Source organism: Mustela erminea, chromosome 10 (assembly GCF_009829155.1).
Source record: "Mustela erminea isolate mMusErm1 chromosome 10, mMusErm1.Pri, whole genome shotgun sequence".
Lineage (NCBI taxonomy): Eukaryota > Metazoa > Chordata > Mammalia > Carnivora > Mustelidae > Mustela > Mustela erminea.
In genome coordinates, this window is record NC_045623.1 from 106043165 (window position 1) to 106062878 (window position 19714).

Here is a 19714-nt window from a genome sequence, read left to right on the forward strand (position 1 = left end):
GCCGCACTGCCTTCCAGACGCAGGGAAGCTGCCTCATAGCTCAGCGTCATCCCCGGCCCGAAGTGTCTGTCCCACCTGTACCTCAGACGTGGAAGGCAGGGGACGACGAAATAGGGGCGGCCTTAGACATGCCCACTGCGTCCAGGGGCGGCTCCTCTCCGGGCCCGTGAGTCTGAGCCCCACATTCAAGCCGGATCAATGAACACGGTGATAGGGTTGCCGACTGGCCCGACCACCGCTCGGGAGCTTCACTTCCTGAACTGCCATCTGGTGAGGGGGGCCTGGGACAGTCCACTGGCAGAGCCGTGGAGGGCGGGGCTTCCAGGAAAGGTTTGCTTTCCTGATGGAAAGGGGTAGAGTCTTCTAGAACATTCTATTCCATGGAGGAGGCTGTCCACCAGGTTCTGCCTCCATTTGCAGCAGGAGTAATGTTGGAGGCTCGGGGGAGCTTCCGGCAGGATTGGGGGGCAGGTGGCGGCACCGCAAAGGCCCTGGTGGGGTACTGCCCCCCGCGACTCAACCACGGAACAACATTGAAACCGGACCGGTCCTGGGAGCACCAAAAATACTCTCCTGTGAAGGGGGAGCCTCACAGTGGTTCTGGGTACTTCCGCAACGTAAGGGGCAGGTGCTGCCTTGGTTTAACTGGTGTTCCTTCAGGCCAGAACCCTGGAGGGAGGCAGGTTCCCCAGGGGTAGCAGAACGGGTCTCTCACATCCCAGACTCTCCCAGAGTCGGGGCGGAGGCTCAGTTCCAGGGTGATGGAGACTCCGGTTCCCTCTGCGAGATCCCCACGCTGGTGTTCCCCCAAATCTCCACCCACGGGGAACTCCGAGCAGACGAGTCCCCTGGGGACAACTCGAATGATGGAAAAGATCCTTTTTGTGTTGATTTGAAATCGCGTCCTTGTAACTAGACCCACTAGGCCCACTTCTGCTCCCTGGAGACGAAGAAACGCAGTGTCTGTGACTCACGGCAGACACACCTGGCATCCCTCACCCGCCACATCTTTCGATGTTTCCCCACGAGGCTTCTGACTTCATAAATGTAACTGGGGCCAACGTCATGGCACATGCTTGGCCATCACACAGAGCCCTCACAGAACCTTGAAGGCGGCTGGGTGACTCCATCGTGCCAGCGAGGACACTGGGCCTGAGTCTGCCAGTGGGCAAGAGCAAGGGCAGAGATGGGATGCTTGAGGGTCTGACTTCAGAGCCTGGGCGCTTAACTGGCCACCCTGGGTCTGGCCGCTTTCTGGAACATCAACTCCAAGGTCACGTCCTTCAGTTTGCTCTGCTGACATCCTTCAGGATCACCCGGAGAACGGAGCGGGCTCCCTCCAGGACAGAAGCGTGTGCCCTCAAGGCCCATGGAAGCGAGAGAAGCATCCGGGCTGTGGGCAGCAGCGAGGGAGGAGAGGAGACCCCTCCTTGCTCTGGGACAGGGTTTGGCAAGGCTCTGTGGGCCCGATCCCGCCCATCACCTGGGTTTGCGTGGCCTGTGAGTTCCGAGTGGTTTTCACGTTTTTAAATGGGTTGGAAGAAAAACAAAGGAAGAATATTTCATGGAAATGGAAATTATATAAAATTCAGATTTCAGTGTTCACAAATAAAGATTTACGGGCACAGAGCCATGGTCATTTGTTGTCTTGGTCTGCTCTGGCTGCCGTAGCAAGATGCCAGGGACCGGCCAGGGAGTAGAGGCAACAGACGGCTCTTTCTCGCAGTTCTGGAAGCTGGAATTCCAAGATCAAGGTGCAAGATGTTCAGGGCCTGAGCCCTGGTCCCCAGCCAGGCCTCTTGCTGTGTCCTCGGGTGGTAGACAGTGAGCTTGCTGGGGTCTCACCAGCATCTTATAAGGGCATTGGTCCCATCAGGGGGCTCCACCTTCGCGACCTCATTGAATCCTGATCACCTTCCAAAGGCCCCGCCTCCAGATACCACCACACTGGGGTGGGGCGGGGGTTGCTTAACACATGAATTCAGCACTGCGTTTGTCCACGAACGCTTTCATGCTACATGGCAGAGCAGGGGAGTTCTGACAGAGACCGCGTCACCTGCGGTCCTGAAATGTTTGCTATCCACACCTTTGTAGAGAAGGTTTGCAGAGCCCAGACCTAGACAGTGTCACAGGGAAAGGGACGCCCCCTGCCCAGTAGTGCAAGGTCCCTCAGGGCCCTGCGTGTTCTCTTTCCATAGTGGGGTCTGAGTCTAGTTGTGTGATGCAGACATGCCTGCCCAAACCTTGCTCCTCACCTTGGAGAACCCAACCTAATTATTGTAGAATCTTTTTTTTTCCTTCCCCAAACAACACCTCTAAAACCCTAAGCCAACATCAGCACAGACAAAGCACCTAACAAAACCCTGCCACCGATGGTCGGCTGTAGGCGGACAGGCCACTCGCCCAGGGTGCTCGAGCATATGATGAGAAGCGTCCCGGGTGAGAGAGAGACCACAAGCGCGGGCAGCTCGGGGCCAGAGAGCCTGTATTTTAGGCTTGGTGGGCCAGTCGGTCTGTCTTTGCAAAGCTGTGCGAAGGCAACTAGCCCTAGTATGTGAATGAATGGGAAAGCTGTGTTCCGATAAAACTTTATTTATAAAAACAGGTGGTGGGCTGGAGCGGTTTTGTAAAACTCTGATCTGTGACATTAAACAAAAAGGTGGCATTCGCCGTGATGAAATCAGGACTAAAGGTACGGACCCTCACGAGGTCTACAGCACTGGCAGCTCGGCTTTGCAGGGAGCTGGGGCCCGCCCTTCTGTGGGCGCATTCTGGGTCAGGAAGGGCAGACTTGACCCCGCGGCCTGGCCCACTGCTCGGCGGGGGTGCCAGGCGCTGAGGGGAGGATGCACAGAGGCCCTGTGTGCCTGGAGCCATTATCTGGCTTTGACTTTGCCCGGAATTCTCATCTGTCATCGGATGGCAGGCCTGATTAATCTGTTCCGGAATAAACATGGGAAGCCGGGCTCCCGGCCGCTCTGTGATGCCGCTCGCCAGGGACAGCTGGCCGAGGGACGCGGGCTGCTGCCTCCTATGCTGTACTATTTTTGGTGACTCTTTTTGCCTCATTTATTTTTGATTTGAGTTGCTCATACAGGCTGTACGTTCTCTCTCTCGCTCCTGCGCTGAAATGAAATAAGCTTAGTATTTTTAAACCCTGCTTGTGTTGCCTCATGATGAGCGCAGATGGGCCGACGCACCTGCAGAGTGGCCTCCACGGTGACGCGGCCTGCCCTCTTGCTCCGGCCCTCGGCCTCTGTCTTGTGACAGCAGCAGCACAGCTACGGCACTCTTCACTCTCTTGGACACAGTGACCCGTCCCGTCTTGGGGAAAAGGCTGGGACCTTCAAGGTCCTGCCCTGAAGCTGGACTTGGAATGGACGGGGTCCAGGGACATCCAAGGGCCGTCTTGGTGGCATGGGTACAAGAACCCACCGGAGCAGCAGTCCCAGGCCGCATCATTTCGTGGTGACCAGTGAGAGCTGTGGGCGACTCAGGGCTCTCTTGCATTCATTCACTCAGTCTCAGCCCCCCTGCCCCAGGAGGGTGGTACCATATGGCTAGCCAGTGATGCCAGCTGAGGAAACTGAGGCCGGGGCATCTCAGCGGGCCTGCCCACAGTCACCCAGGAAGTAGCAGTAGTGGGAATGCCTCCTCTGAAACAGCCCCGCGCAGCCACCAGCAGGGAGGGGCAACCAGAGGCCTTCTCTGGAGAGCCAGCTCACCGATGCTTTCCAAGGTCTCTGGGCGGTGGGGTGGGGAGGACCGGGGAGCAGCCTAAGGCAGGGGCAGGGCTCCCATCAGGAGGCCACAGAACAGTCGGAGCCGGAGAGCCCCGGGCCAGGGTGGAGGAGGCAGCCAGTGGCTGGTGGAGTCAGGAGGTCAAGACCAAAAGTCTGGCTGGAGGGTGGATGTGTGTGTGGGGGGTGACCCTGGGTTCCTGGAGAAGAGGCGCCAGTTCTCAAGCTGGGGGAACTGGTGGGAGCAGCAGGTTGGGGGAGTCCTGGAGCTGCATGCTGGTGGCACTGGCTCCAAGGTGCCCACGGACACCCAGGTGAGAGGCTGATGGTGTTCCACTCCTATGGCTCCTTCCCAGGCCTGGGCCAGAGCAGTTTCCTGTCTTCTACCACAGGGCCTTTGTACATGCGGTCCCTCCACCAGGGATGCTCTTCCTCTGTGTCTCTGCTCCAAAGTCACATTTCTTGGAACATGGTCCTGGAGACTCTCTCCAGAGTGTCCTGTCCATCATGCCGGCACACGGTTTCCTTCAGAGCTCGTGACTGCCCCCCAAATAGACGCTGAGCCCCCAGTGCTGGGAGTGGGTGGAAGCCCTTGTGCTGGGATAGGACCTTTGCCGAATGAATGAGTGTGTCACGCAACTCTGGACAGGTGGTGCTTTCCGTCTCGTCAACACAGACTCCTCCAGAGGCTGAGCCAGGCAGAGCGGTGAGGGGCAGAGGGAGCAGGTCATCTTGCGGCGGCTGCCCCGGGGGAGAGGCAGGATCGGGGGCCTCCTCCAAGGGCCTGCACCGTGAGCCAGGCCGGCCCGCATGAGCCCTGATTGGGATTTCCAGCTCGAGCCTGACTCAAGTGTCCACCAGGTCTGGAGACCCCAGCAAGACCACGCCAGGTTCCTGAAGCATGTGGACAGGCAGGCACTTCAGCGGCACGCACACACATGCATAGAGACCTGTGTACACACATATGTGCACACACACTTTGTTACCAGTGCTACCATCACCTGCCCCACCTCCACCTGCCCCACCTTCTTCTGCACCACCTGCACCACCTCCGCCTGCGCCTCCATCACCTGCGCCTCCTCCGTCTGCACCACCTCCACCTGCGCCACCTCCACCTGCGCCTCCATCACCTGCGCCTCCTCCACCTGCGCCACCTCCACCTGCGCCTCCTCCACCTGCGCCTCCATCACCTGCACCACCTCCACCTGCGCCACCTCCACCTGCGCCTCCATCACCTGCGCCTCCATCACCTGCACCACCTCCACCTGCACCACCTCCACCTGCGCCTCCTCCACCTGCGCCTCCTCCACCTGCGCCTCCATCACCTGCGCCACCTCCACCTGCGCCTCCTCCACCTGTGCCTCCATCACCTGCACCACCTCCACCTGCGCCTCCTCCACCTGCACCACCTCCACCTGCGCCTCCTCCACCTGCGCCACCTCCACCTGCGCCTCCTCCACCTGCACCACTTCCACCTGCACCTCCTGCACCTGCACCACCTCCACCTGCGCCTCCATCACCTGCACCACCTCCACCTGCGCCTCCATCACCTGCACCTCCTCCACCTGCGCCTCCATCACCTGCACCACCTCCACCTGCGCCTCCATCACCTGCACCACCTCCACCTGCGCCTCCATCACCTGCACCACCTCCACCTGCGCCTCCTCCACCTGCACCACCTCCACCTGCGCCTCCTCCACCTGCACCACCTCCACCTGCGCCTCCATCACCTGCACCACCTCCACCTGCGCCTCCTCCACCTGCACCACCTCCACCTGCGCCTCCTCCACCTGCACCACCTCCACCTGCGCCTCCTCCACCTGCACCACCTCCACCTGCGCCTCCTGCACCTGCACCACCTCCACCTGCGCCTCCATCACCTGCACCTCCTCCACCTGCGCCTCCATCACCTGCACCACCTCCACCTGCACCTCTATCACCTGCACCACCTCCACCTGCGCCTCCTGCACCTGCACCACCTCCACCTGCACCTCCTCCACCTGCGCCTCCATCACCTGCACCACCTCCACCTGCACCTCCATCACCTGCGCCTCCATCACCTGCACCTCCTCCACCTGCGCCTCCATCACCTGCACCACCTCCACCTGCGCCTCCATCACCTGCACCACCTCCACCTGCGCCTCCATCACCTGCACCACCTCCACCTGCGCCTCCATCACCTGCACCACCTCCACCTGCGCCTCCATCACCTGCACCACCTCCACCTGCGCCTCCATCACCTGCACCACCTCCACCTGCGCCTCCATCACCTGCACCACCTCTACCTGCGCCTCCATCACTTGTGCCTCCATCACCTGCACCACCTCCACCTGCGCCTCCATCACCTGCGCCACCTCCACCTGCGCCTCCATCACCTGCACCACCTCCACCTGCGCCTCCATCACCTGCACCACCTCCACCTGCGCCTCCATCACCTGCACCACCTCCACCTGCGCCTCCATCACTTGCGCCACCTCCACCTGCGCCTCCATCACCTGCGCCACCTCCACCTGCGCCTCCATCACCTGCGCCACCTCCACCTGCGCCTCCATCACCTGCACCACCTCCACCTGCGCCTCCTCCACCTGCACCACCTCCACCTGCGCCTCCATCACTTGCGCCACCTCCACCTGCGCCTCCATCACCTGCACCACCTCCACCTGCGCCTCCTCCACCTGCACCACCTCCACCTGCGCCTCCATCACTTGCGCCACCTCCACCTGCGCCTCCATCACCTGCACCACCTCCACCTGCGCCTCCTCCACCTGCACCACCTCCACCTGCGCCTCCATCACCTGCACCACCTCCACCTGCGCCTCCATCACTTGCGCCACCTCCACCCCAGCCTGGCTCTTCTTCCACGCACTCTTGCTTTCCCTGTTCTGCTCATGGAAACTTCCCCCGAAAGACCTGCAGAGCAGGTCTTTGGCCCCCTCTGAGCTTCAGCCCCCACGAGCCCCACAGCTGGCTGTGCCTCCCCGTCTCTCTGCCTGTGGCCCAGGTTCATCCTCTCAGCTGTCTGTTGGCTCTGTCCACCTGGGTATCCCTGGAGCATTCCCTCTCTTGCCCATTCCCGTTGCTGGTCTTTGGAGTTCCTGCCTGGATTACAGCCATCTACCTGTCACCAGAGTCCCATTTCTACTGCTCACCCATGGGTCTATCTCAAAAGCCCACAGTGGCTGCCCAGGGCCTTCAGCATCAGGTCCAAGCCCCTCAGCTCAGCATGCTGAACCACTCATGGCCAGCCCTGCCTCCTTTTCCAGCTTCCTCTTCTCCGGGTCTCCTGCACACCTGATCTTGGACCTGCCTGCAACTTTTTCCTGGATACTGGATCTTGGGCCCACTGCCTGCATTTTTTCCCTGCACACCTGACCTTGGGCACACCTGCCTGTCTCTTCACTCATGCCCATGGCAGCCCTGTCTGTGTTCCTGCTGTTGCCTTGGGGGATGGCTACATTTCCCCATCTGCCCGGGTCTTACCAGCCTCAGGGTCCAATGCAGAGGTCAGTTCCCAGGCCTAGACAGATCGCCCCACAGTATTTTCAGAGTTACCCTGGAGGTGGGAGACAGTGAGGAGGGAGTTTGCATTCCTAACTCCTGTCACCGTCTGCATCTTTTTTAAAAAAATATTTATTTATTTATTTTAGAGAGAGAGACAGAGAGAGAGAGAGAGCATGAGTGTGGGGGGAGGGGCAGAGGGAGAAAGAGAATCTCCAGCAGACTTCATGTTGAGCCTGGAGTCTGACATGGGGCTTGATCTCATGACCTGAGCCTTAATCTAAAACTGGATACTTAACCACTTGAACCACCCAGGTGCCTCCCATCTGTACTTTATAAGGGACCTGCCTAGAGTCCCATAACTCAGGAGCAGAGAGCTAGGACAGGCCTGCCCAACTGCAAAGCCAGCACTTGGAATGCAACCTCGTGTCATTTTGCTCCAGAAACCACCATGATTTCTGTAGCTTTCTCGTTTAAGCCTTCAACACTCGAATGCCAGCCCAGCCTCTGGACACCCTCTCCCAACTGCCCCCACCCCCAGCCTAAATAGGGAATGAACATACAGGGTTGAAGCCCCAAGGCCTTCCCATTTCTCATATTCACCTGAGCGGCCCCTGTGCACATGAACAGCCTGCCTGTGGCCAGGAAGATGGGGATGACTGCAGCGGAGGGACAGGGGCCACGGCCCTGACTCGTCAGAAGACGCGCAAAGGCTCACCCCATGGCCCCTCAGGCATGGACGTGCCTGGTCCCACAGGAGATGGTTCTTGAACCCGATATCTACCCACTTGTCTTCTAGGCGCCTCTGAATGAGGACGAGCGACGCTGCATTTCTCTTCGTTACAGGTGCAGCAAGGAAACGTCATTCCAAAAGAAGCTTAGTTAAGAAAATAACTTCAACTGACTAAAAGAAAAAACATTAACTCAGAAATAGGGCTGGTAGTGCGCACGCACGACCCAAATCCAAAGATGGAAGGCCAGTGACCGCAGCATGGGAAATCTTGCCGAAGGCAGACAGACAGACAGACAGAGAGCAGAGTGTGGGAGTGTGTCCTTGACAACGTGGCAAGATCTCACCCCAGCGATCCCAGGAAAAGGCGGGGAGACTACAGAGCAGAACCCCAGGGCAAACGTCCATCACACAGTTCTTGCTTTCCTTTGAAACTAATTTTACATCCCCTTTTGTGGAAGGGCATCAGGGTTTCCTCTTATAGGAAGTGTATCAAGAGAATCTGGGGAGAGACCAGAACCCCAGTGGACGGTATGTTCCAGGCCATCCCTGGTAGGATGCTCTGGGGGGCGGGGTGTCTAGGCACGGGAAGCACACATGAAGGGATATGTGTGCATATGTACACGGGCACATATGCAGGCACACCCGCAGGCCCACATGCAGGCCCACTGCACCTACCGGCCAAGTGGCCCCCTAGTCTGCTGTCACTTATGTACACTGAGATGCTGGTGAAGGCCAGATGCTCTCCCCCACTCAGGCCAGATGAGCAGTGCTGAGCTTCCCACGTACAGAAGGCACTTGTTGTCCCTGGCTACCCCTTGGGCAGCCTCTTGTTGCTCTAAGAAGCAGATGTCAACAGGGGAGGTGAAAGCCAAGAGTCCCGGTCCCCCATGGGGGTGCTGAGGGGCTGGAAGGACTGGAGAGCCACAAAATGCCACCTAGAACCTCGGGCTTATCTTCAGGGTACGTGAACACCCAGCTACAGCACATTTCAAACCAACTCAGGGCAGAGAGCATGTCCCATACTTCTGGAGAGGGCATGGGGGCTGGACCAGTTCCTACCTCCCCAGGGTGGCAGTGTCCCCAGGGGCACTTTTGCTGTCTTCCCTCTGGGCCCTGGCCACGGCCAAGTTCCTGTCTTTACAGCTCTTGCCACAGCCCCTCCCAAAGGAACTGGCAGGGCTGCCCCAGTGCCTCCCTCTGGGGAGCTAGGCCATGGTCAAGGCCACAAACATCTCCCCACTGGCAACCCAAGGCCTGAGGAGGGCACCCCTCCTCCATGGCTCAAGGGGAGATAAGGGTCACACACAGCGTGACATTTCTTGCCCCAGTGGGTCTGGTCCTTCAGAGATAAGAGGTTCTTACAGATCATGAATAGGGAGTGAGGGGGATCTGTCCCTGGTGCTGGCCTGGGGCTGGGGGGTGCAGTTTCCTGCAGCAGGACTAGACTAGCAGAGCATTTCCCTCGTGAACCCCAAGCCCTGCCCTACACACTGAGTAGAAAATCTGCAGATCTTAGTGGCTCACCTCCAGGATTCCCTCCTCACTGGCGCAAGGGGGGAATGCTGGGTGAGGGAGCAGCTCCCTCCGGGGTGGGCAATCCTGGGGGACCCCAGGCAGCATCCTCAGGCTGCACTGAGCTGGGGGTACCCTGTGGCCACTGCCGCCCCATGTTGTGTCTGCAGTGATGGGAGTACCTGGCTGGCGTGTGGGGTAATCAATGAATCAAGGGGCTTGCCACCTCCCCCCTCTCCCCCTCAGCCCCCTGTGATGGCAAGAGTGTCCCTGGGGGAGAGCCTGGCTTCCCCTGCTCGTTCTGGGACATCCAGAAAGCATAAATGCTGTCTCTGCTTGCAAATGACTGACCAGAGTCCTGGCTGAGCCAAGGCAGGAAAACAGAGAGTTCCAGGGATGGGAAGAAAACCAGCAAGCCTGCCTGTGATTACAGGCCTGATCACTCATCACCACGTCCCAGAGCCTGACTCAGCAGGCAGAGCAGCTGACACAGGAGGGAGCCGAGGTGGCCCAGCTCCACGCGTGGATGGAGCTGCTCCAAGCTTCCTGGGGAGAGGGGTGGCTTTTAACCACTTACACCCCAGGATGGGAGGAGGGCAGAGGCCCACATCCTGGTGTTCCCAGATCTGCCATCTCGGAGACAGTCTGTCCACAGGCAGTGGCCACACTGCCGTAGTCTTGTACTACCAAGCAGTCCCTGGACACGGAGCCCTCCCCCAGATGTGGCTGGGGTCTCTCGCTTCCTCTCCAGAGCCCTGCATGACCCCACCTGCGGTGGGGGGCGATTCCCCATGCAGCGACTGGGCAGTGGGCCCACTGGGGAGCAGGGGTGCTGCTGTCTTGATGGCTAATTTGGGTTTCTGCAGCAACATGGTCATGGGGGGTGAGGAGGGAAGGCCGGTCCTGGGCTGTGGGGATGGGAACTGCCTACTCCTGGCCAGCCCCGCACTGGGACGCTCTGGTCATCATGTCCAGCAAGGGCCCCTTCCCTTGTGCTTAGCATGGGGCCTGGCAGAGCTCTGGCTGGCTGTCCACACTGACTGCACACATGCTGGATCCCTGGGTGGTAGCTCTTACCCTCGCACTTTAGACGTATTTCGGTTGCTGCCCTTGGCAGCTGTGGGGACAGATCCCGGCTCCAGGTGCAGAGGGCAGTCAGAAGGCTGAGAAGAATGCGGGCCCAGCAGCAAGTCTGACAAAGCTGGGGCCCCCTCAGGCCTGTAGCACAAACCTGCCCCGCCGGGGGAGGCACAGGCTAGCATCCCGAGTGCCTCCCATCCACCCTCCGTGGGACACACGCCCTGTCTTCCCTGTTCCCCCTGTCACCCTCCAGCGAGCTCCCACGCCCTCTCTAGGCTGCTGAGCCACTGCACCGAGACGGGTGGTCGGCCTTCAAGTACGTCGGCAGCTGTGGCTGGGGGAGACCCCACACCCGAGAGCGCAGAGCCCCACTCGGGGTGTAACTGTGGGCCTTTGACACGACACCGCTTACCCCCACTCCGGCATCAGGCTCGGGTGAGAGTCTGCAGCCCTTGATGAGTAATCCTTGCCAACGGGAAAATAAATGGCTAACCAGAAAAGAAGTCACAGAACCCTCTGGAGGGGGTTCTTTGTGTCGAACTATCAGTCCCTAGTACCGGTGACTATGACCTTAGATGGTAAAAGGGTCTTTGCAGATGTAATTAACGTAAGGACCCAGTGATGAGGTCACCCTGATTGGTGGCGTGGAGGGACAGCCCTGAATCCAATGACGAGTGTCCTTGTAAGAAGAGAAGAAGCTGCCGACAGGGAAGGAAGGGGACATGAGGGGGAGGTGGTGACAGGTCCATAAACCAGAGGACACGGAGGATCGCCAGCAGTACCAGGAACTGGGGGAGAGGCCTGAGCGGGCCGGAGCCTCCAAAGGGAACCAGCCCTGCCCACACCTTGACTTCAGACTTCTAGCCTCCAGGACTGGGGGAGAATCCACACGGCTGTTTCTAGCTGCACAGTTGCTGGTGATCTGTTCGGGAGGTGCTAGGGAACTAACGTACCCGTCTAACCTCTTAAACGCTGCAGCGTCAGCGGGCTGGATGGGAGGCAGAGGGTCGGCCTTCTCTCAGGGGAGGAGCCCCTTTACCGGGGGAGAGGGGGGAGGCTGGAGCCCCGTGTCCCCAGCCCTGGCTTATTTCCACACCTTAGTGGGCAGGAGGGGGTCTGAGGGCTATCTCTGCAGCTCTCCTGGCACGAGCACCTGTGAGCAGGCTCCTGGGGCTTTCCCTGCTCTCCCGGGGACTGTAAGAATAAATAACAAATGGTTCCAAAGAGGATTGCATCCCAGGGCCGCATGATGGAGGCATGAAAGATTAATATCTTGCCCATGCACCCCACACCAGCGGTCTGAAAGCCAGCTTTACCCCACCCCATCCATTAGAGGCTCTGCTGAATTCAAAAAGCTATGCAGAAGACAGCCACCAGGCACAGAGACCTTTGCGATCACAATGAACAGGAAAACATTTTTTTTTTAATGAAAATACTCATTGCTGGTGAGGTTGCGATGAAGCTACTCTACTGGGCTGTTGCTACTACTGGGGTCCACGGCACAGTCTTCTGGGCCGACAACTGGGGTACTTCAGGTCCATAGCCCGGGACTCAGAAGTCCTACCTACAAAATGTAGTAGGAGAGCAAATGAACTCAGAGGTACACACACCTCCCGACAGCTGCCCAGGTCCCTAAGGAAATGTAAGTGAATGACAGGGAAACCATGAGATACGACGAGGCTGCTCGTAGTGACTGTTGCTCCGTTCGGGAAAGTGCTCGTGGGTGAGAAACGTGGAGAGGGCCCACGTCTCTGCCCGCAGAAGCGAAAGCAGCCAGGTGAGTGGGGAGGGCCCCTCCTCCCTGCTGGCTCTATTCCTGCTGCACGTTCAGTCCCCCTTTGGGAGCAGAGGGCCCGCGGGCACCAGGCATGGGGATCCGACTTCTGCCAGCTCTGCTCCTCACCAATGGAGCTGGAGCGTGGGTGGCTAGCTGGGGGCCGGGCTGTGCCATCCTAGGGCTTCCCCTCATGAGGGATCCCGGGGACCCGAGCCCGGGAGAGTGTGCATCTGCCCCGCTCGTGATGCGGGTCTGGGACACGGGATCTGGAGTCCTCTGAGGTCATGGGCTAGCTCTGTCCTCTGGTTGTGTGTCTCTCCACTGCCCCTGCCCCTGCAAAGCACAGAGGATCCTATTACCTCACATTACCTAATCCTGGGGTGGCCGGAGGATTAAGAGTGAATGCAGGCCAGGTGTTAGCAGGGGCCTGACGAACAGCGGATCTGCTATGGGACAAAGGACAGCTCTGGGACAAATAATGAGTGACCGCAAGCATCGCAGCTACCGTCCTCGGCACGGAGCCCGTTGTCATCACCGTCATCCCTGCTGTCCGCATCCTCATCCCCACCACCCCCATCGTCACGACCACCCCCTGCACCCCCGTCACCACGGTCCCCGTCCCTGTGATTATCACCACCATCCCCAACCCCATCGTTGTCATCACCGTCATCCCTGCTGTCAGCATCCTCATCCCCACCACCCCATCTCCATCATCACTGCTACCACGGCCATCCCCGTCACCACGCTCCCTTCCCCATGATCACCACCATCCCCACTGCCATCATCACCACTGCCACCACCGTTGTCAGCACCGTCATGACCACCATCCCCGTCACCCCCCTCAGCATCATCATCACCACCACCATCGTCATCTCCGTCACCCCACCCCATCATCACCACCATTATCATCCCCATCATCACGACCGCCACCAGCACCCCGGTCACCACCACCACCATCTCCACTCCCATCATGCTCATCACCACCATCACCACTGCCACCGCCATCACCACGACCACCAGCATCCCCATCACCACCGTCCCCTTCCCCATCATCATCACCACCATCCCGACGCCCATCGTCATCCCCGTCATCATCGCCACGACCCCATCCCCACCCCCCTCATCATCACCATCATCACCACCGGCACCACCATCACTACCGGCGTCACCATCACCACCATCTCCCAGCATCCAGGGAGGGCCTGCTCCTTCTCACACACGGCCAAAGGCTTGCAGCTGTTCAGACTTTCCCCGGGCGGCTCCCAGCTCTCTTATAAATATGCTCCTGGGACCATGGCCTCCTCTGCCTGCCCCTGGGGCCATTCCATCTGAAGGCCCTGGGGTGGCGTCTGCAGTGGGGAGGAATTGTCTCTGCATAATGAAACGGCTTGGCTGTGTAAACACGAGAAGCATCCTGGCTGCTGGGCACTGAACTCATGGTCTGTCTGGGGAGGTCGAGGGGCTGCAGGACAGGAGCCAGGATGCTGGGAGGCTGAGGCCGCCGGCTTGCGATGCCAGCCCGAGGACCACAGTGGTCTCAGCACACACGCCGAGTCCCCACCTGTGGCCGTTTCTGGCTGGGTGCCAGGCTCCAGCAGCTGCCCGGCCCTCCCTGGGGCACTGCCTGCAGTTCCAGGGGTGCCAGAATCGTGCTCTGGACCTGCAGGTGGGGAAGACACGCTGCGGAGAATCCCTGGGTGGGTAGCCAGCGTGGGGAGATGAAAGCAGGGAGTCTGCAGTGGGAGTGGCCTTTGTCTACCCCAGGGAGCCCAGGCTTGGTCCCCTGGCTTCACCGGCGGGACCCGGAGCCCATGAGGTGGTGAGTGCAGGTTGGCTCCTCCGAGCGGGGCCTCTGGGAGTGGGCAGAAGGGGCGCCCAGAGAGCCGTCCTGGCCAAGGACATGACTTCGTGCCTGAGCCTCGCCTCACAAAGAATGTGGGGACTCATTTGGGCGCTGGCATTTACCTCCCTCTGCAGCTGAGCCCGGGGCACGGACACCGTGAGGGACTGGGTGGCGAGGCTGGCCTCCGATGTGTGGCGTGCTGCTTCAGAGGGCTGGGCGCACTGAGGAATCCCGGAGACAGCCTGGGCCACGCAAGTGTGCCCAGGGCCTGGGGTGGTGGGGGTGGGGGTGACGCCCTTTCACCAACACGTACAGGGACACCAACTTTTCCCTGGAGGACCAGGCACAGGCTGTCTGGCTCGGGAAGTAGGGAGGCCGGTGCTGAGGACACGGGGGTCCCCTCCACGATGGGTGCACCCCTCCTCTAAGGACGGTCCTATGCGTGGAGCAGGGTGCTAGGGACTGTGGCCGAAGGTTTGGTTTCTGTCCTGAGGGCTCCCTGCTCCGGCCATTCGGAGTCAGGTGGCCGCATGCGGTCTGTGGGCTGTGCTTTCATGTCCCCTCCCAGCTTGGTAGGGGGTGCCTCTGACTGGGCGGCCAGGAGCTCCTGGTGCATTTCCGACCCTGCTCTGCTTTCTGGGAGAGTCCGCTGCACCGCATGGTTGCTGAGAGCCTGCTCCTGGCGCGTGTGTGTCTGAGGGCTGAGCTGGGGGGTAGAGCGGTGATGAGGCAGATGTGCCCCATCCCCACAGGCACCTGGGCCGGGAGCGGCCAGACACCGGCCGCAGTGACCGCGTGGCATGCAGGGAGACTACGGGATGCTGCAGGGGGGCTCGGGAGCCACCCCCGGCTGCGGTGGAGTGCAGCTCCTCGGCCCCACCCAGCTCTGCCAACAAGGAGGGTCCCTCCCCGAGCCTCAGTTCCTTCTCTAGAAAATGTGGCCGCTGGACTACAGGGCCACAGGGTGAGGATCCTGGGGGGACTTTCTGGAGGCCCACAGGCCGGAGAAGTGATGCCAAATGCAAGAAAACCCTGAATTGGTCTAAGTGCCTGCTCCCCCCGGGGCTGCTTCAGGGACCGGGGATTCCGCCTGAGCTGGGGTCAGAGGCCCTCTTGTCCCCTCGAAGGGCAGGCAGAAGGGCCCTTTGGCCTGTGATGTCCTTGCTTGCAGAGCGCTGGGTGCGAGCCTGGGACTGCACCTGTTGCCCCCCCCCCTACTGCCCACACAGGTGGCCACCCAGGGACCCACACAGGCCTCCCGTGGGGCCCAGCCTGCCCTCAGCACCCAGACAGCCCAGCCCGGCAGGTGGCTGGGCCCCTCCAGCAGCTCCCTCTGGTTACTGTGGTAACCAGGCTGCTGGAGTGGGGGGAGAAACCCTATTTTCCTCAGCCCTCAGTGGCACCCTGTGGGCTTTGCCAGAACCTTCTATCCATGGGTGAGGCAGGGAGCGAGGGTCCGGCCCCGCACACCGGCTCCAGGAGTGTGTGTGTTCGGGAAGGCGGTGTGACTCTGGCAGCTGGGGAGCTCGGGGCTCCCCGATGGATGCACGGGGCTGGGCCTGGGTGCTCGTGGGACCTGGTCGGCTTTCCTCTCCCCAAGCTGCACGACTGACCCAGCTCAGCCCCACAGAGGAGGCAGGAAACCTCTTGAAAAGATGAGCAGCGCCCCCAGAAGCTTCCTCACTTAGCCCAGTGTCCTTCCCTGAGGTCGCCCCAGTACTCCTTGCTGTGTCTGCACTTTTTGCACGCAGTTCTCCCTGCCTGGAGTGCTGCCTGGCCCTCTCTCCTCTGACACTTGCCGCGGCCCTGCCAGCTCCGGCCTCCCCTCTTCTCCTGAGCACACGGGATGCACTCACAGGTGCCGCCTGCCTGGTCTGCAGGTGCTTCTGCTGTGGCCCGAGGGTGCACCTCTGTGCTCTGAAGCCCACGTCCCCCGCCGCTGACTGTGAGTTCATCTGCACCTCCCCATCTGGGAACCCAGCCCGGGCCTCACCTGCACAAAGCCAGGGGTGGGGTCGAGGCCTCCTCCCAGCAGCTCCAGACCCCTGGGCTGCAGCATCAGACCCACGATGCTTGGCGCATCTCATCTGAACAAATCCTTCTGTTAGGACAGAGGGTCCATGTCCCACGTCCCTCCACACCCCGGTGGCCTCTCTGAGACCCATCTTTCAGGATGAAGGAAAAGCACAGCAAGGCAGCATTCCCTGGTGCCTCCAAAGGGCCCCGGCCGGTCCCCAGACACCCCCGGCTCCCCTTTTTCAATAGAGTGGGTGTAAACAGGGACGTGGCTGCTGCTGTGGGGAAGTCAACATGTGCCTGTGGCCCTGCAGAAAGGAAGTGCTTTCCGGCTGGGGTTTGCAGTTCCCGTTCTGGGCATTGTGTGTCCTCTGCAGGAGCGAAGGGACAGAGATGGCTCCAGGCCTCTTGTCTCTGACACCTGAACACCTCCTGGCCGGGGAGACTAAAAATACCTTTTCACTGAGAGGGAAAGGCTATACCTCCTGGAGGGGGGGTGGGGGGGGGAGGGCGCCGCAGAGATGCGGGAGGGGGATGCCGCAGGATAAGACCAAAGTGACAGAGCCTGCCCCTCTGCGGAGTCCCAGCTTCCTCGGCACCCCGTCACGCACGCGCCCAGACCCGCAGCATCCCCAGCCAAACCTCCGTCCCAGAGGACCCGGCCACCAGTAACAACAGCTTCTTGCCACGCTTGTCAAGATAAAAGCACAAGTAGAGGTTCGAAGGTGAGAAGAGCCTAGCAGGTCATTCCAGTGAAATGTGGGCTTCCTCCGATCCCCAGAATTGAGGGAACCCCAGTGCAGCCCTGCTCACCAGACCCTCCAGTGATCAAAGCTTCCTCCTGCGCAGCCTTAAGGAGATGCAGGAGTGGGAGCTCACCAGTAAACAGAACAAGCCGCGAAGTGTTTCTCAGAGTGCGGTTCCCCCAGACCCGTCCGTGCTGGTGGGGGACGGAGCTCGTGGAGCTGCTCTCCCGGACCCTTGGGCGACTGTTTCTGGGCACCAGTCCCTGTGGTTCCGGTGTGTGCGCCCCTGGCTCAGGACTGCCTGGCATGCCTAGGGCCCCAGGACCCCTGGAGGCTCCCCTGCTCCCTGCTCAGCCGTCACACCGTAGGCAGAGCTGCGGGCGAAGACGGAGCGTCAGAACCTCCGTTTGTGCCTTCTAGTCTTTTCCGACTCGCCTCCATCTAGAAGGGGTGGGGGGGCACTATTTCCAGAGAGGCCCTGCCGCCACAGAGCATTCAGGATACCAAGACTTCTAGATCCTTCTGCCCTTGGCTGCCCGTGACAGCTTGTGGACATCAGGGCTGGTTTGCTCTGAAAGATCCCACGGCTGCCGAGGAGGGAACATGAAGACATGCTGTGGCGAAGGGGGGGGTGGATGTGCTCAGAGGGTGACTCTGCAGCCCCCCCCCCCGCTCCGCCTATGGGCCACTGTGTGGGTCTGCAGGTGTGCAGTGGCCCGAGGTGATGGAGGACGGGGCGAGGCATGTCCCTCTAAGCACCAGGAGGCTCTTCTCTGCAGACCAAAAGCCACAGGACCGTCCTCCCCACCCTCCACAAAGCAGGTGGCTGGGCCCTCCCGGGCGGTCCCCCAAGAACAGGCAGCCCGTTCTGGTCCTGACGGGGATCATAAAGTCACTCAAAAGGGGACCCAAGTCACTGTGCGAGTTTTCTGGGGACCCCCCCTGGTCCGGGTAGGGTGAGCACTTGGGCTCAGTCCATGACTGGAAGCAGCAGGTGAGGGTTTAGAAGACACCCAGTGGGCACCCCTGATGAGCCAGAGACTGTCCCTGGGCTTGGGCTCACATCGTCTCAATTTGCCCCTCCAGAAATAGGGAGGCACCAGAATGAAGCCAGGCGGCTGGGAAGGTGAGAGCCAGAGACGCACAGAGACGCACAGCTAACCCCCCACCACGCTCCATGGGCCAGACTGGTGACCGAGGGCCCTGTGGACCAGACCTGATGTTGAGGGGACGTGAGGCGCTGCTCGTTTGCAGCAGAAACCGGCCCGGTGACGACCAGTTCGCTGATCTGTTTTGAACTCAGGGTGGGGGCCTGAGAAGAAAGGCGTGCCTGGTTTTCAGCCTCCACTTGTGGGAGAGACCCCAACCGAGGCCCAGCAGCCAGGGCCCAAGATGTCCGTTGGGGGAGATGCTCTGAGTCTGCAGCATGGGTGTGAAGCTGAGGGAGACTGTCCTCTCTCTGCTCCTTCCCTTGCCCCAGTCCTATTTTATCTGTACCCCACGTGGCATCGAGAGCCAAGGCTGTAAGTGCCTGTGCTGGAGTGAGAAAGGAGTGACGGGCAGCCTGCGAGGAGGGAGGTCAAGACAGGCGGGGGCCAGGGATGCGGCCCAGGGTTGCAGGGCTCGGCTCTGCGACGAGGGACCCACCCGAGGTCTCCAGGGTTAAGTACGTGACCATCTGGCAGAGCAGGGAAAGCTTCCTGAGACCCTGTCCTGCAGGGCTAGGAGTTAGAAAGTCGGGTGTGTGGCCATGGGGCGCCCTCAGGCCAAGGGCCATGGGGCCCAGAGCTCCTCCGGGGTATACAGGGCTGGAAAGGCCAGGAAGAAGACACAGCAGGGGCTCATGCTCACCAGCAGGGAGGCTCTCCCGCCTGCCAAGGGCAGGCTGAATGGAAAGCCTCGAGCCACCCCTGCAGCTGACCGCATGGCCAGGTGGGTGACGCTCCCACCTGCCCTGTGTGCGCTCTCCTGGGCGAGGCCCTGGTCTCTTTCCCCACCCTGAGGCGGCTGAACCAAGAGAGGGCCGCCTCTCCTCTCCGCCACGCCTGAGAGAGGGCATGGAGTGACCAGACAGCTGCGCGTGTTGGGCTTCCCTTCACGCAAATGGTGGATTTCCATGACCCCTGGGAGCCAGGACTGAACCCTGCCTGTCCTGTGCATCTGAGACCCACCTGTGAGGGTGTGTGCGGGGATGTCTGGGGTTTCCGGGCCACGGTGGGACAGACAGCTGGTGCCTCTCTCAGAGTTCTGGCACAGGAGGGACCGAAGGTGTCCTTAGGAGCTTGGGAGTCTCCATCATTATCTCCACCACTCCGTGCCTCAGTTTCCCCATCCAGGCTGCCCAGCCCACCTTGCAGGGTTATAAGGACCCATCATGGAGCAAGGTTGAAAGTGCAAACCCAGCAAGACCCAAGTCTCTTCTCCCCTTTCATCTTGCCCGGTGTCTTGGCCCCCTGCCATCTTTTTTGGTGACATCTCTGGAAACATGGCACCTTTGCTCTGGGGACCTGCCAGGCTGGGCAGGTGGTATCACCAGAATTCTCTGTGCTTGATGGTATCCCCCACTCCCAACGGCTCCCCAGCGATGCAGAAACACCCCCGGGCTCCAGTTTCCTCTGTGCATGTCAGCAATGTTTCCAGAGTGGCTTTCCTGAAGGGCAGCCAAACCCGATGGTTGGGCACATGCAGAGGGAGCCGGCATCTTCCAGCCATGGGAGTCACAGACGTGACCTGCACTTCTGTTAGTGGGATGCAAAGGGTCTATCTGGG

General features: G+C 60.4%; 2 protein-coding genes across 2 annotated transcripts in view; one reads left to right on the forward strand and one right to left on the reverse strand.

Moving 5' to 3' along the window:
* The window catches only part of KCNAB2 (potassium voltage-gated channel subfamily A regulatory beta subunit 2), an 82445-nt gene that overhangs the window by 60103 nt on the left and 2628 nt on the right, over positions 1–19714 (reverse strand). The gene's annotated exons all lie outside the window — the stretch shown is intronic.
* Positions 4705–8009, forward strand: LOC116568247 (basic proline-rich protein-like). The gene is made up of 2 exons (XM_032303757.1): positions 4705–6780; positions 7884–8009. Exons 1-2 carry the CDS (start codon positions 4705–4707, stop codon positions 8007–8009), a joined length of 2202 nt encoding a protein of 733 aa, XP_032159648.1.

Bases quoted from the DNA above. Each gene is read 5' to 3' on its own strand.
- LOC116568247 (XM_032303757.1), top strand. From the start codon at position 4,705: ATGTGCACACACACTTTGTTACCAGTGCTACCATCACCTGCCCCACCT. The intron at 6,781-7,883 runs GTATCCCTGGAG...GCCTGTGGCCAG, and splicing joins TGTTGGCTCTGTCCACCTGG to GAAGATGGGGATGACTGCAG.